At 41.8% G+C, this 14641-nt stretch overlaps 1 protein-coding gene across 9 annotated transcripts in view; it reads left to right on the top strand.

Annotated features, from left to right (window-relative positions):
• Positions 1-14641, top strand: part of GOLGB1 (golgin B1) — a 72673-nt gene extending 58032 nt beyond the window's left edge. For 5 of the 9 annotated variants that reach the window (XM_010981551.3, XM_010981553.3, XM_031454930.2 and 2 more), the window contains 7 exons: positions 4786-4948; positions 5150-5287; positions 10007-10162; positions 10908-11005; positions 11443-11577; positions 12914-13019; positions 13261-14641. In XM_010981551.3, coding sequence (XP_010979853.2) covers positions 4786-4948; positions 5150-5287; positions 10007-10162; positions 10908-11005; positions 11443-11577; positions 12914-13019; positions 13261-13395 — 931 coding nt within the window. In that variant the 3' untranslated portion in view covers positions 13396-14641. The remainder of the gene's footprint in view (positions 1-4785; positions 4949-5149; positions 5288-10006; positions 10163-10907; positions 11006-11442; positions 11578-12913; positions 13020-13260) is intronic. The other 4 variants (XM_010981552.3, XM_010981554.3, XM_010981556.3 and 1 more) reach the window with 2 other exon arrangements.

A 14641-nucleotide genomic window follows, 5' to 3' on the forward strand; every position in this document is an offset into this window, starting at 1 on the left:
ATTCACCCATTGAAGGACCTAAGTGTTGTTTCTAATTTTTAGTTATTATAAATAAAGCCACTATAAACATTTATGTATAGGTGTTTATGTGGACAGTAAGTTTTAATTTCTCTGGGATAATTAATTGCCCAGGAGTACAAATGCTAGGTTGTATTGTAAGTTTATGTTTAGTTTTTTTAAGGAATTGCAAAACTATATTCCAGAATGACTATATCATTTTTCATTCCTACCAGCAGTATACGAGTGATCCAGTTTCAATATCAAATGCTGCATCCTCATCAGCATTCAATATTGTTACTATATTTTAGATTTTAATAGGTATGCTGTGCTGTTCCGTTGTGGTTTTAATTTGCATAATGGCTACTAATAGTGAACATTTTTATGTGCTTATTTGACATCCATATATCCTTTTTGACAAAGTATTTGTTCATTTGTTTTGTCCATTTCCTAATTGGGTTGTTAATTTTTACTGTTGAGTTTTGAGAGTTCTTTATATATTCCAGATACAGGCTCTTTGTAAGATATGTGGCTTGCAAATACTTTCTCCCAGTCTGCATTTTATTTTTTTCCTCCTTCCATTGAGAAGTTTTTTTAAATTTTGATGAAACCAGTTTATTGATTATTTTTCTCTTTTCTCCTGATACTGCCAGAAAGAAGTGGAAGTTCGGGATCCCCACTTGTGCTCCACTGACACTGCAGTTAGTGGGGAGCAGTGCCGCGTGACTGTTAGATGAGAGTAGAAGCCTAAGCTCCGCACATGGCCTCCATTGATACCACTGAGGGGTGTGGAGAGGGGCACCTGATTATCACTGAGCAGTGGTGAAAGTCCAGGCTCCCCACTGAGTCTCCACTGACACTACAAGAGGGCGGTTGAGGAGGGGCACCTTTTTACCACTGGCTAGCGCCCAAAGTCCAAACTTCCCTCCTGACCTCTTCTGTTACCACCTCTGCAGGGACAGAAAGGAACGTTCTCCTTTGTTATGGGTCGGGGTGGATGCGCAGGCTCCACGTGTTGTCTCCATTGACAGCACAGTGAGGGTGAAAGTGGGGCTGGTCAGAGAGGCAGCTCTTCACTGCTGGGTGCTGTTGACGGTGTAGGGTACAGCCTTGGCCCCTTCTGCCCCCACCCAGCAGGGAGGGTGAGGGGCACCTAGTTACCTCCAGGCAAGGATGAACCTAGTCTGCCCGCTAGGATTTTGTTAGTGGGGGTGGGGAAGTACTGTAGTTTTTCCATGGTGGTCTCCTGGAGTAGGGTGGTTATTGTCATTAATGTTTCTGTCTCTAGTCTGCCCCTTTCTGGTCCTTGGGCAAAAGGGAGCAAACTTTTCTTAGCACTCTTTGGTGCTCTAGGTTGTTGGATCCTCCTTTCTCCAGTTTGGGATATATAGAATTCAAAAAGAAAAACCAGTGAATTCACCTCCATGTGATTCCTCAAGTCCCAGGGTCCCCTGCTTCTCCACCTTCTTCTCCGTCTTCCTAAGTTATCTTATGTTCATTTTTACATATAATACCCAGGGTTTTTATCTATATTTAGTGGCAATAATAAGGAGAAATACATCTACTCCATCTTGTGTGGATCCAGAAATCCAAGCCCTTTTCTTTTAAAGATGAATAACAGTGCTATATGGTTCTATTAGAGCAGAAAAAAATTATGATAGGAACAGTAATTCTGGTTGGTTTTTAAATTTAATGTTTCAAACAAACTTGATCCAAAGAGAAAAAGGTAAAGAATAAGTGGTTAACAATATATAAAAACAGGTCCTACTGTTGCAACCCCATTCTTGGGGACTTTATTACTTTAGCTTAAGATGATGTATGTCACCTATTTAATAAAGTCAAACCCAAAGCTTTCAAAGTTTGGTACTAAAGAGGGAATCCCCATGTTAGAAAACTCTGCTGCTGCTGAAACAGCACCTGCTTTGTCTCATCTGCTGCTGCAGGACAAAAATAGGCAAGTGAATAAAGAGAGTATGAGGTGGAGGCTAGATTCCTACCCAGCCTATAAAGGGGCTTCTGTGATGACAGATAACAGTATAGCAAGACTAGTATTGTGATGTCCCTAAGAGAGCCCTTAATGTGCACACGCAAGCAGTTTGTTCCTTCAGAGATCCTAGATGCCATGCACTTTACTAATATGATATTTCAAAATAAACCTTAAGCAAAGTTTATAGAGCAAAACTTTTTAGAATTTTGTCATTTAAATTTTATGGAGTGAAATTACATTCAAAAGATTTCCATACTAACATCTTTATGGACTTTCTTATAAGTGAAAATATATCAAAGTTATTCCATGGAGTTGGCAGCTTTCCCAGATAATACAATAACACATTTTTTTTAATCAAAGGATGACTACTGAGAAGGTAAAAAACTGAATTTTTGCTCTCTAGGAATTTAAATTTCTTCTCTTTCTTCTTTCTGGAATTGAACCTCCAGAAGAAAGATAAATTGCTTCATTTCAACCTGATCTTCCCCACCCTTCCTGTCCAGGGAATAGCTGCCCCAGCTATTTTTCAAATTCTTTTTAGAATCTCAATTCATCATCGAGAAATCAGGCTCTTGGTATGTCTTCCTCCAGGTGCACATTAATCCTGACCGTTGAATTTTAGGTCCTCCAAAGGTGATTGGGAGCACACGGAAGTATTACCTTGATGTCTCCCGTATTACCTCCAGTCACTCGGAACCTCAGAAGTACTAAGTGTCTGGTTGCTAGTTAAACCAACGACGAGCTGCAAAGCTCTAAAGGCTTATTTTCTGTAGCAACTTGTTCCTCTTTTTTTTTTGAGTTATAGTCATTTTACAATGTTGTGTCAAATTCCAGTGTAGAGCACAATTTTTCAGTTATACCTGAACATACACTTGTTCCTCTTTAAATTTCCTCAAAGGACATTCTGAAAGGATACTTTCCTTATGAAGTAGGCACTTAAGGAAGAGAAAAAGAGGGAGAAAAAATGATTTCCGGTCTGTTGATTTTTTTTCCCCTAATTTTCTCTCTTTCCATCTTTTTCTTAGCCTTTCTCTCTTTACCATATTTTCACTTTGTACATTTTTACTTTCCACATTTGAGCAGTTTTGAAGAAAAGAAAGATTATGTATCAAGTGAATGTGAGTAAATTACAAGACAGAAAGGAAGACATTTTCACTTTTAGAAGGAAATGAGGACACAGATTTGATTCACTGGCTTTAGAGCCAGTTTCTTTAGCTGAGTATCTTTAAGACTCCCTGTCTTTTGCCCTTGAAATACTTGGGAGAAATGAGCCTTCCAAATACTAAAAAGCTGGAGCATTTTGTTCAGGCTTCTGTTGCCCTGAGGTTGGCTCATCAGAAGAACCTTTCTCTTCCTCTTGTAGCTACTGGCTTGCTTATTCTGCTCTCTCTTCTGTGCTCTCTTACGTCAGGGATAACTGAGGTATAGCCTTTTTATGGCTGAGTTCTATTAAGTCAGCAGGTTTGTTCCTTAGCCCCAGTTCTCCATTGAGGGTCTCTCCACGCCTTAACCACGTGTCCATCTTTCCCCCAAAAATGGCAGCTTGAAGCTTTTTATGGAAGATTGTTATTTTTTGTGTGCGCCTTCTTACTCTTACACTCCTTCCTTATTCTCTCTCATTTTTCACAAATATCAAAGGAAGTGTATTAGAAAATTTCTGCGTCTTTTCCACATAGTGACCTTGTAATAAAAATTTATTTTAGTTTCTAAGTTTCAGCTCTACCTTTTTGAAAATATTTTGACTGTAATCCAAATCCCCTCTTAGCAAAGCAGGATTATTTCATAATGGGTTTATGTCATTCAGAAAAGAAGGGACCTTTTTACCTTACTTATATAGAAAAAGACAAAAAGTCAGATGCAATTCAAACAAAGCCTTGTATTATAGGGAAAAATTTGATTACAGTCCTAATGGTTTTTTTTTCAAGCATAGCATAGAGAGAAGTAGAATTAAAGACTATGACAGAGAGTCAGTTTTTGCTAGTGCTATAGAAAGTTAACTGGGTCAGATAGAAGCCTCCCTCTTGGCCAAATTCAGGGAATAAATAAACAGCAGCAGCAGCTAATATTATTGAGTAATTATGACATGCCAGGCTCTGTGTTTGATGCATGATGTATAGTGTCTGATTTAATCTCAAAATAATCCTAAGGAATAGATCATTTATTCCCATTTTACCAATGAGACGCAGAGACATTAAGTAACTTTTACTCAGGGTCTCATGCCTAGTGTATGACAGAGCCAGCATTTGAACCTACATCCTTCATCCTCTACAATTGGATTCTCATAGCTGTGATGTTATACTGAATCATGGCACTGCTTTTCTGAAGGATTACAGTGGTTTCCCGTTGCTTACGGAGTAAGCTTTATTAGCATGGTGCTCAGTGCCCCATAAAGTCTGACCCTTTCCCTCTCTATCCTCATTCCCTGCCCTATCCACTCTATACACTATTTACTACAACAATTCCAAAAACTCACTACATGTATTCATTCCTGTGCCTTTTGTTCTGTTTGCTCCCTGAACCTGGAATGCTTTTCCCATTGTGGAAACCTGACTCATTGTTCAGGGTTCAGACCAAATGCCTGCTTTCTTGTGGTATCTTCCTTAGTCCTACCAGTTACAATTCCCTTTTAAGTTCTACTCCATCATCTTATTGCACAGTTCTGTTTATAATACAGATTTCCCTCTGGTTATGTATTTTCTTTACTACCTCTCTACAGCCTATAATACTGTTTGAAATATGCAGTTATTCATCCTTGTCTCACAAGTGTATTTTTGCCTGTGATTATTTCATGTGTTTTCTAGGATGGAGAAGAATTCCTGGAAAATTCACGAGAGGAGAATGAAGGAGCAGTACCTGATGGCTATCTCAGATAAAGATCAGCAGCTCAGTCATCTGCAGAATCTTTTGAGGGAACTGAGACCTTCCTCCCAGACTGAGACCGTCAAAGTGCAGTACCAAAGACAGGTGAGTAATTTCAATACTGACTGCTAGTGAGAAGTAACCACTACCCAGGAAACATCAGCTTCCTGCAAGCTAAGTGCTTATCTAGCACTGTTAGGTAAACCCTCTTAGGACTTCCTATGAGGTGGGCAGGGTTTCTGGAGGGAAGGAGTTAAGCATGAACAATGTTAGGAGAGAATTTTATCAGTGTTTGTATCCTGACAGGCACCCCCAGAGACATCAGCTTCCCTAGATGGATCACAAAACCTAGTTTATGAGACAGAACGTCTTAGGGCTCAGCTCAATGACAGCTTAAAGGAAATTCACCAAAAGGAGTTAAGAATTCAGCAACTGAACAGCAAGGTAGGTGTTTCCTGCTAGCCTGGAATTCAATTTATTTCCATGACTAGAATTAAGAAGGTAAGTAGAAGCTGGTTAAAGCTAGGCTCTAGCTATATTAGAGGCCAGAAATTTTACCTTTCTCAGAGCCTGTGTTGCTCACCCCATAGCATTGGACACAGAGCCATTTCCTTTTCCTTGCCCTTGGAGAGTCCTTGGGGATGATTTGTAGAAATATATTCAGTAAGAATGAAAAAGGCAACTCCTCTAGGAAACCGTCCTCGCCAGCATCCTCCCTGCCTCCCCATCTGTACCACTTGTTAGTAATACTGAGGTAACGCCCCACAAATCCTCCAGCAGGCTCCTCTGTATTTCCCACCAGTAAGCAACAGAGAACAGGGGTAGAGGTGAGAGGTCTGCTCTTCATTCCACTCTTTGTAGGCTTCCTCATTGTGTGTCTAATGTTCTGGAACTAAAGAAGCCAGTTTTCTTTTTTCCCAAATCCCAGCCTTGCCACTCCAGACACTCTAGGGAAGCATGCGGGAGGAGATGGACCTGTTTCTATAGGGAAGAGCTGCTTTGCCATCTGGTCCCCAGAGCAAAGGCCAAGGCAAGATAAAAGGAAATTATTCTTGGTGCCTTCTCACATCTCTGTCTTCTCTCCTCCTCCTCCGTTCTCTGGCTTCTCCTTCGCCTGCTTCCCCTCCCCCACCCCTTATGGATCGTTGTACTCCTGTTGCTTTCTCACTGGTCAGGGTATTCTCTAGTATTCTTGGCACCTCCCCTAGTTCTGCCTTCTTCAGAGGAACCCAGCTAAGTAGTTTATGTTGGCACTGGAAGGAATTTCAGTCATCATCTAGACTCTGGAATCCAAAGATTGGCTTTGAGGAGAGCTGTTAGTGTCCAAAAATTATGTGTGAAATGTGTATGTGTGTGTGTGTGTGTATACATAAGCTTCTCATCACAAGAACTCCAGAGTTCACCAAAGGATCTGTGATCCAAAAATGGTAAAGATCAGTAAGCTGTATCACAGATGGGGAAAATAAGGTCCAAAGGTATTAAGTAATTTGTCTAAGGTGTTAGGAGGAGGTCAGTCTGAGATAAATATAATGTATATGAAAAAGCACAGTGCTTGGTTTATGTAGAAGATACTTACTAAATATTTTTAAATTTAACTAATTGACACTGAAGTATGGAAGACTGATTACACTATTAACTTTGGCAAAGAAATTTGCATTTTTAAGGTAGGTTTGTTGATCAAAATGAATTGGTTAATTTGCAGGCCCTTTGTTGGGGAAGTTGTCTGGGAGTTTTCAAGGTGTGAAGGCGGGGGCACCAGAGCAGATCCTAGCCAGTTCCACTTCCAGCCTAGTCAGTTGTTAGCAGAAAGTTCTGCCTTTCATCGCTCTGTAGCACCTCCTCTTTCTATAAACTAGACCCATCTCAACCTTGTTATATTTGCTCTCCTGAACATTAGACTGTGAATCACTCTGGGCATTTGTCTCAGTACTTTAAACTGCAACCCAGGGCTGTTAGTAGATGATGAAGTCATTTAGCGGACAGCAACTGAAGAAACTTTAATGTAAATGCGTTACTGAAGTAAAACACAGAAAAGCATACAGATCATAAATACAGTATGGCACATCTTCGTGAAGTGACAACACCTATATAAGAAGCACCCAGATCAAGAATCAGAACACACCAGAACCCCAGAAGTCTCTAGTGTCCTATTCTCTGCCACCTTAGAAGCTACATATCAATAGATCATGCCTTCTCTTCTGTGTTGCTTCATTTATTTTGTGAGATTCATCCATGTTGTTGTGTGTAGTGTGATTTTTCTGTTCTCATGCTGTATGGTGTTACATTGTAGGTGTATAATAATTTCTCTATTCTGCTGTTAAAGGACTTTTGGAGTTTTCTGGTTTTGAGCCGTTACAAGTAGTGCAAATAGTGTTTTTTTACAAAACAAAATAAAAGAGATTGGAAATATGTACTATGTTATATATAATATAGAGTATACTTTGTTTTGAGAAAACTTTTAGCTTCAATTACATATATTTATGTTCTGGGTCCTGGATCATTACTGAAGTTATGTTTTCTTTAACTGCTTTATTGAGATATACTTCACATACCACTTAATCAAAGTATGAGGAATACCGCTGTCGGTCACTGTCATTCTGCGTGAGAAAGAGTTCTTCCTTTAGGAATCAGCTGTAGGGGGCATCTCTGTCCCTGGGGTCGGTCGTTCTCTTACTCACTCGTTCATTAAGCAGATAACTGTCACCTGCCTTCTGTGAGCCTGGCCGTACACTAGGTATTGAGGTATTGTGACCTTTCATGGAGCTAATAGTTTGGTGAGGTTAGAGCCTCATTCTAAATGGGTCCCAGCTAACTAGGAGAATTGTTTCTTGAGCCCTAGCATGGGATTTAGGAGATGGGCTGTCAGCATAGAATGTCTCCTCTTCAAGCTGCTACCTGAATTCTTTCTATGTATACTCAGACTTTATATATATTTCTACCAGCATGGTTGGATATATATATGTAATGCAAACTTAAAGCATGAAACTTAAAAATATGAGAGGAATGGTTACTGTTATAATGTAGTCTAGATTATTTGCTCCTATTCTGTTTTTATAAGTGTAGATATGATGAAATACAGTAGCTTATGAGTTAGAGCAAAGGTCAGCAGACTTTTTCTTAAAGATTCAGACAGTAAATATTTTGGTTTTGTAGGCTTTGCCATTTTTGTTACAACTATTCAGCTCTGCAATCATAGTGCAGAAGCAATCACAGACGAGACATAAACAAATGGGGTAGTTATGTTCCAATAAAGCCTTATTTACAAAAAAAAGGAAGTGGGGGCAGGAGGCCCTGGGTTGTAGTTTGCCAGCCCCTAAACTGCAGGGATCTATGTCTATCCTACACAAAACCATGTGGACATTATAAAAGGTGGTTTACATAAGGGTAGCTTAAAAGCAATTAGACATCTCCAGTTAAAGGAGTTTTTGCTTCCAACGAGTTTTACTGGTCTGTACCCCATCCTCTTGATCTTCCAAGGAAGAAAGTGTTGGATTTTTTCAATACTGAGGGATTGGGGGTTTTGTTCTGTTGGTTTTTTGTTTGTTTTGTTCTGTTCTGTTTTGGTATGGTTTGGGCTGTTCACTGTGGCAAGGAAAGTGAACTGTCTCCTGTGTTAGGAGAGGATTGTATTACTCCTTGTCTCAGAACCCAGTAGTTGTCATTGTACCCAGCTACCTCTATCTTCCAATTAGTATTGCTTCTTAAATATTTATATCCTCTCCTTTACTGCTCCCCCCACCCAAAAAATCCCATAACCTGCTTAAGTTCCCTTCCTGAACTCAGATGCGACACCATCTCTAGACTTGGAATCAGGAACCATACTTGAGTCCTGATCTGCCATCTTCTAGCCACATGACATTGGACAAGTCACTGCTCATCTGTTTTCCTTTGTCATTTGTAAACGGGGACAGAAGTCCTTCCTCTATCTCTCTCAAATAAGATGATACTTTCAAAAGTGCCTTGTAAACTGAAAATTACTCTTCAGAGATAAAGTTATTTGTTATATTTTTCATTCTGGCTATGCAAATATTTTTCTTACACCACATGGATTTTTTTTCTAATTTTCTGTTTGTATCAAATGTCCTTCTCAGTCAGAGTATCTTTAGAAAACTGTTTAGCCTTTCTTCTCTGAACATCGATTCAACCTTTTTATACAAACATTAACCCAGAATACTTACAAAAAAAAATATTCAAGAAAAGATTGAACACACAGCCAGGTACACCAGTTTTCTTTTATATAATGTACATAGACCTACAGAAGTACTTCAGAGAAACATCTCTGTATTGTTAACTGGGTATAGCTAGAATCCGGATGTTAATCATAACTAAAATTTAAAATCTGACAGCCTTCAAGTGAGGAATTAGAGTTATAGTTCCAGGGGAACTGAATTCAAATCTTTGGGTAGAAGCTACGATTGGTAAATTTTTCATTCGATATAAAAAATAATTTTCTGTTTTTGACGTGGTGAGAAACGGCTTGGGCTGCTTTGTCAGGCTGTGAGTGCCCCTGACGCTGGACATGTTCAAGGGAAGACTGAACAACTACCTGTTACTCATACAGTAGGGGAGACCTCCCACTTTGAGTAACTGAAATGTTTCCACCTAGGAGAGTCGATGCTCCCAGTATAGTTTCTTACACACAGGAGTATATAGGATTCATTCTGTTTCTCCCTCTTACCACATATTATAATTTCTACTTTCTTTGTGACTTGTAACTCTCTACAGCGTTGAAGAATCTGCCCAGTAATATTATTGCATGAATCTTTAGGTGATAGCTCTGTCTCCTGCCATATTGAGCTCTGAGGATTATAGTCATTTATTAGTAATCTCAATTTAGACCCAAACTATTGCCATTTCTCCTCTTACTGACCTGGGTTAGCCTAGCCTATTGGATTGCTTGAGAGTTTCTGCCTCCTGGTTTTTCAGTTAATGTACTAGGCACCATAAAGTTTCCTTCCCTTTCCCAGAATTGTTTTCCTTCCTCAGTTGAAAAATTCTGAGTTTTTTCACTTTGGAGGAACACACAGTACTATTGTTACTATTATTGAAATAAAAATCTTGTAGTAAAAAAAATTAGATCCTTAAAACTCAGAAAGTTTGCCTGAGCACTGCCCGTAGTGAGACAGTCCCGCAGGCTGGTGCTTATCCTCTCTCCCATTTCAGTTCTCTCAGTTACTGGAAGAGAAAAATACCCTTTCCATTCAGCTCTGTGACACCAGTCAGAGTCTCCGTGAGAACCAGCAGCATTACAGCGACCTTTTCAATCACTGTGCAGTCCTGGAGAAGCAGGTGCAAGAACTGCAGGCGGTGAGTGAGAAGGTAAAAGTCTGGGAAGAGTGTCAGGAATCTGAGTGCAGGTGATAAAGCAGAAGGAACAGCGTGGAAGAGGTTGCGGTCTTTACGCTGAGGATTAACTAGGTGTGATGGAGAAAGAGAAGAGGAGAGTGGGAATAAGGTCCAGGAAAGACTAAGGAATGGAGGGATTAGAAGGAAAAAGATCCGTGAGGTGGTGAGAAAGAAATCAAAAGGTGGTGGGAAACTGTGATGCGTAGGGCTCTTGGAACACTGAAACTAAGAAAATTTGGACTTTGCTTCAAGAAGTAGGAAAGCTGTAGAAAGATTTGGAGCTGAGAAACAAAGTAGGCAGAGCTGTTAGCAGTGGAGAGGGGTGGATCTTTGACATTGGAGGAGACTGAGAATTAGCATGGAGGTGAATAGGACATGGAAGGAGGAGGAGGGGCTGCGGAGGGGTTGTGGAATAAGGGAAGGATCAGAGTAGCTTCTGGTAAGTACGTGAGCCTTCACTAGAAGAAAGCAGACTTCAGTGGTAAGATTCGAGAATGAGAACCTGGAAGAAAATGTAATAAAGAGTTTTATGAGGGAGATGAGTCTGTCACAGCAGAAGATTCTCACTTCTAAACCTGTCCTTGAAAAGAGTGATAACGGAGGTATTCCTCTCCAAGATTTCTCAATCTCTCTGACACCTCAGCGAGGTCTCATTTTGCCTAAGTACAGTTTCCTAAGGGCTTTCCTCACTGAATTACTAACCTTTCTCTTCTTCTAGGGGCCACTGAATATAGACGTTGCTCCAGGAGCTCCCCAGGAAAAGAATGGTGCTCACAGGAAGGGTGATCCTGAGGAACTGAGGGAGCCACAGCTAAGGTGGGGGAGCAGCTCTCAACCCCGGAATGTGTGCACAGAAACTGGGTGGTCATGGAGTTTGAATGGACATCCATTGTATGGATTTAATATGTCTTCTTATCTTACTGGCTTCACAGAATTGACGTGAAGATTAAATAGGAACAATTATGGTAATAAATTGTCCGTGAAAAGTTTGTAAAGCAGAAACAGCGACACCAAGACACACACACCTTACTAATATTATGATACCCAAATGAAAGATATTCAGTCAATCCCCAAAACCTCTTAAGGCATTTTCTGCAGCTTTGTTTAATCTCTTGACAGCTATGCTATTAAAATATTTTGTACAAGCTTCTATAAATTTTCATGCTTGATAACCTTGCAAAGACGTCGAATCCCTTGTATCAGCAACTGTGTTCTGCACCTAGTGATGCTGTCATTCTGCTTTTATCCTGAAGCTTTTCTGAAGCCCAGCAGCAGCTGTGCAACACTAAACAGGAGGTAAATGAATTGAGGAAGCTGCTGGAGGAAGAACGAGACCAAAGAGTGGCTGCTGAGGCTGCACTCTCCGTGGCTGAGGAGCAGATCAGGAGGTGAGGGGCTGAGGGACACGGCCTCTATTTGCTTCGGACCCTTTCTGATCATACTGGTGTGCATTTTAGTGGCCAGACTTTGGAATAACTAGGTGCTAATTCTCATCCTGAGATGGTCCTGCAGTGGGCGTAGGTCCAGACAAGCCACATTAATCCGAGTTTAACCCCTCCACAGTCCCCTCTTTGGCCCTGATGCAGAGCGGAAATTAAGGCAGCTAATCGAGTGCTGCCTACCCAGGCCCAGCACTTGTTGGGTTAGTGCTTCACATGTGCTCTGTAGTGCTGGTGGAACTCAGCGGACTTGCTATTTAAAAGCAGCTCACCAATGCTTAAAACATCTCATCCTTCCTCAGCCTAGCCTACAGAAGTTTACAGACTGACCCTCATGGTACCAGACCATGCTGTTCCGTATCAAGGCTGCCCCTGAGAAGCTTATCGGATGGAAGGACAGACACAGAAGGGGTCCCATGCAGACAGCCTGGTTCTCAAGAGGAAAGCAAGCAGGATGGAGCTAGGCTGTGTGTGTTCAGTTTCTCTTTCCTGGCTCACAAATCAGATTAAAGTATTCCTTCTCTCCTAGAGAAAAGTGTGTGTCCTGTAAAGAAAGTCAAGGAGTATTGGGCTAATGGATATCCCTCATATGGAGGAAACATCAGGAGTAAAGAGTTCCATCCTCCCCACCACAATTAAAAAGTGCACCCCTCTAGACAAAGGCTTGATCAGATGTGTGCTGTTACTTGCAGCCCCTTGGTACATTTCTTGTTTTTTGTGAGAGATTGTTGTGTGGATAAAGGCAGCTTCTTCATTAAATGGAGAAGTTCCAGTATTAAATAAATAAGCAAATGAGCAAAAATTGAAGCAGAAAACAGCAGTTTAACTGTAAGAAATCTTTCTTGGATGCTTCTGCCTATCAATCTTTAATAAATGAAAAAAAAATTAATGTGCTTCTCTGAGTCAGACGTGGTGTAGCGGAAAAAGGGGACACACCTGGGTTTTGAATTCTGGCTCTACATCTTACTGGCTGTGCCACCGTGGACAAGCCTTACTTTGACGATAGTAACACCAACCTCAAAGCTGAGGATTAAATGTACATAAAGCACCTGGTCCAACATCTGACCCATAGTAGGCAGTCGGTTCCTGGTCATTATTACCACCTCTACTGCTGCTGAAAGAAACCTATCTGCCCGCACACTCCTTTCATGGGGCGGGGCTGTGAGAGCAGCCTTTGCTGCAAGTCCCTTACGCGGTATCGCACGGCAGGACGGCCAGGGTAGGGTGACTTCACCTGATCAGCCTCTCGTGCCGTGAACCATGCCTCTTTTTTTTCTCAACACAGGTTGGAGCACAGTGAGTGGGACTCTGCCCGGTCTCCCATCATAGGCTCCTGTGGCACTCAGGAGCAGGCGCTGTTAATAGATCTTACAAGCAACAGTTGTCGAAGGGTAAGAAGGGAGGAGAATAAAGAGAGGGTACTGTGCTGTCCGACAGGGCCGGCTGCTTTGAGGGCAAGGGGTCAAGGAGAAGGAGCGTGGGCCTGAGACTGGAAGGATATGGAAGGTTGGAGGAAACCAGTGGACTTTGCCAAGTTGTTGGCCCTGAGGAGACTTTCTGCTGTGGTTGGGGAGGGGATGGGGACACATCCCTATAGGGTGAAACTCTCTGACTTTCAACGTTTCCTTTCAGACCCGGAGTGGTGCTGGATGGAAGCGGGTTCTGCGTTCACTCTGTCATTCCCGGACCCGGGTGCCTCTGCTGGCAGCCATCTACTTTGTGATGGTTCATGTCCTACTCATTCTGTGTTTCACAGGCCATCTATAAATTTAGTCCTCACCTTTGGACCTCTCCCCTTAGAACTTGGAACGCCCTCACCTCTAACATCAAAACCATCAATTCCAGTGGAGCAGTCTTCCCACTACAGGTCCTCTCTCCAACTCTCCACAGAAAGTGCCTGTAAAAACTGCAGTGGATATGAGCACAGGTTAGAGCTGCAGGGACAGTGAGTCTGCTTTCTACTGCCCAGGGCCTGACACTCCTGCATCATCTGAGGAGCCCCCACAGTTGGTTGTTGAGCCCAGTATTTGCTCAGATCTTGCAGGGCCCTGATCTTTTATGGTCCTATGAAAGGTGCTGAGGAATGTCTTTCAGCCAGGAGGATGGTTCTACTAAACCTAGTAATCAGAAGTCCACTATGATTTTGATTGATGCTTTCTTTGCTTCATGTACCTTATATTTTCTCCTGCTTCAGAGGGAAGGTGGACCTGCTATAAACAATGTTCTGGGCAACATTATCTCATAGGATATTTGACTAGGTCTCTCAGAGTGGAAGAACCCCCCAGGGGTTTTAGCTATTGGATCACAGTGGAGGACAGCATCTCCTTCCCCAGCTGTTCAGACATAATTGGAGTGAGAGTCATGGTCCTGGACTGTAAGGAGAGGATCCCATTGCTTATCCCTTGATCACATGTTACTGAGGTATTATCGTGGCCTGTGCTTTTCGTTTTGCTGAAAGGCAGGAAGAACTTGACTGTGGACAGTGGGATTCAATTCTTATCATTCCTATTTTATCTGGATAAGCCTCGAATGTGGGCCCTAAGACGATACATTAGGAACCAGTCCCAGGGAGGCACTGGCTTCCAGCTGGGGAGGTCTAGTGGGTCTGACACCCACTCCTAGCCTCTTGAAGTACGAAGCTACTTTGCTGTTGGTGACAGTTGTTATTCCAGTTTCTTGGCGTGTAGTCATGTGCCCTCTGTGATAGCAGAGAGCTGAGAAGAATGGAGACTCTAGAGAAGACAAAATATTTAAATCCAAGCCTGAGAATGGCAGCCAGGTTTGAATTCCCTTTGTGCCTGTTCCTCCCCACCCCTCCCCCCTTTCCCGTTGGTTATTTTCTCATTTTGCACATGGTGTGTTCCTTTTCTCACTGCCCAAAGAAGAGAGAAAACTGGTGGACTGACTGATCTGCTCTAATCCTTTGTTCTGTGGTGACCAAATCTTGGTCACAGCAACCCAGGAACTTTCCTGAACAACTGTAAAATAATAAAATTATTTTCAGAATGAAAAA

Source organism: Camelus dromedarius, chromosome 2 (assembly GCF_036321535.1).
Source record: "Camelus dromedarius isolate mCamDro1 chromosome 2, mCamDro1.pat, whole genome shotgun sequence".
Taxonomy (NCBI): Eukaryota; Metazoa; Chordata; class Mammalia; order Artiodactyla; family Camelidae; genus Camelus; species Camelus dromedarius.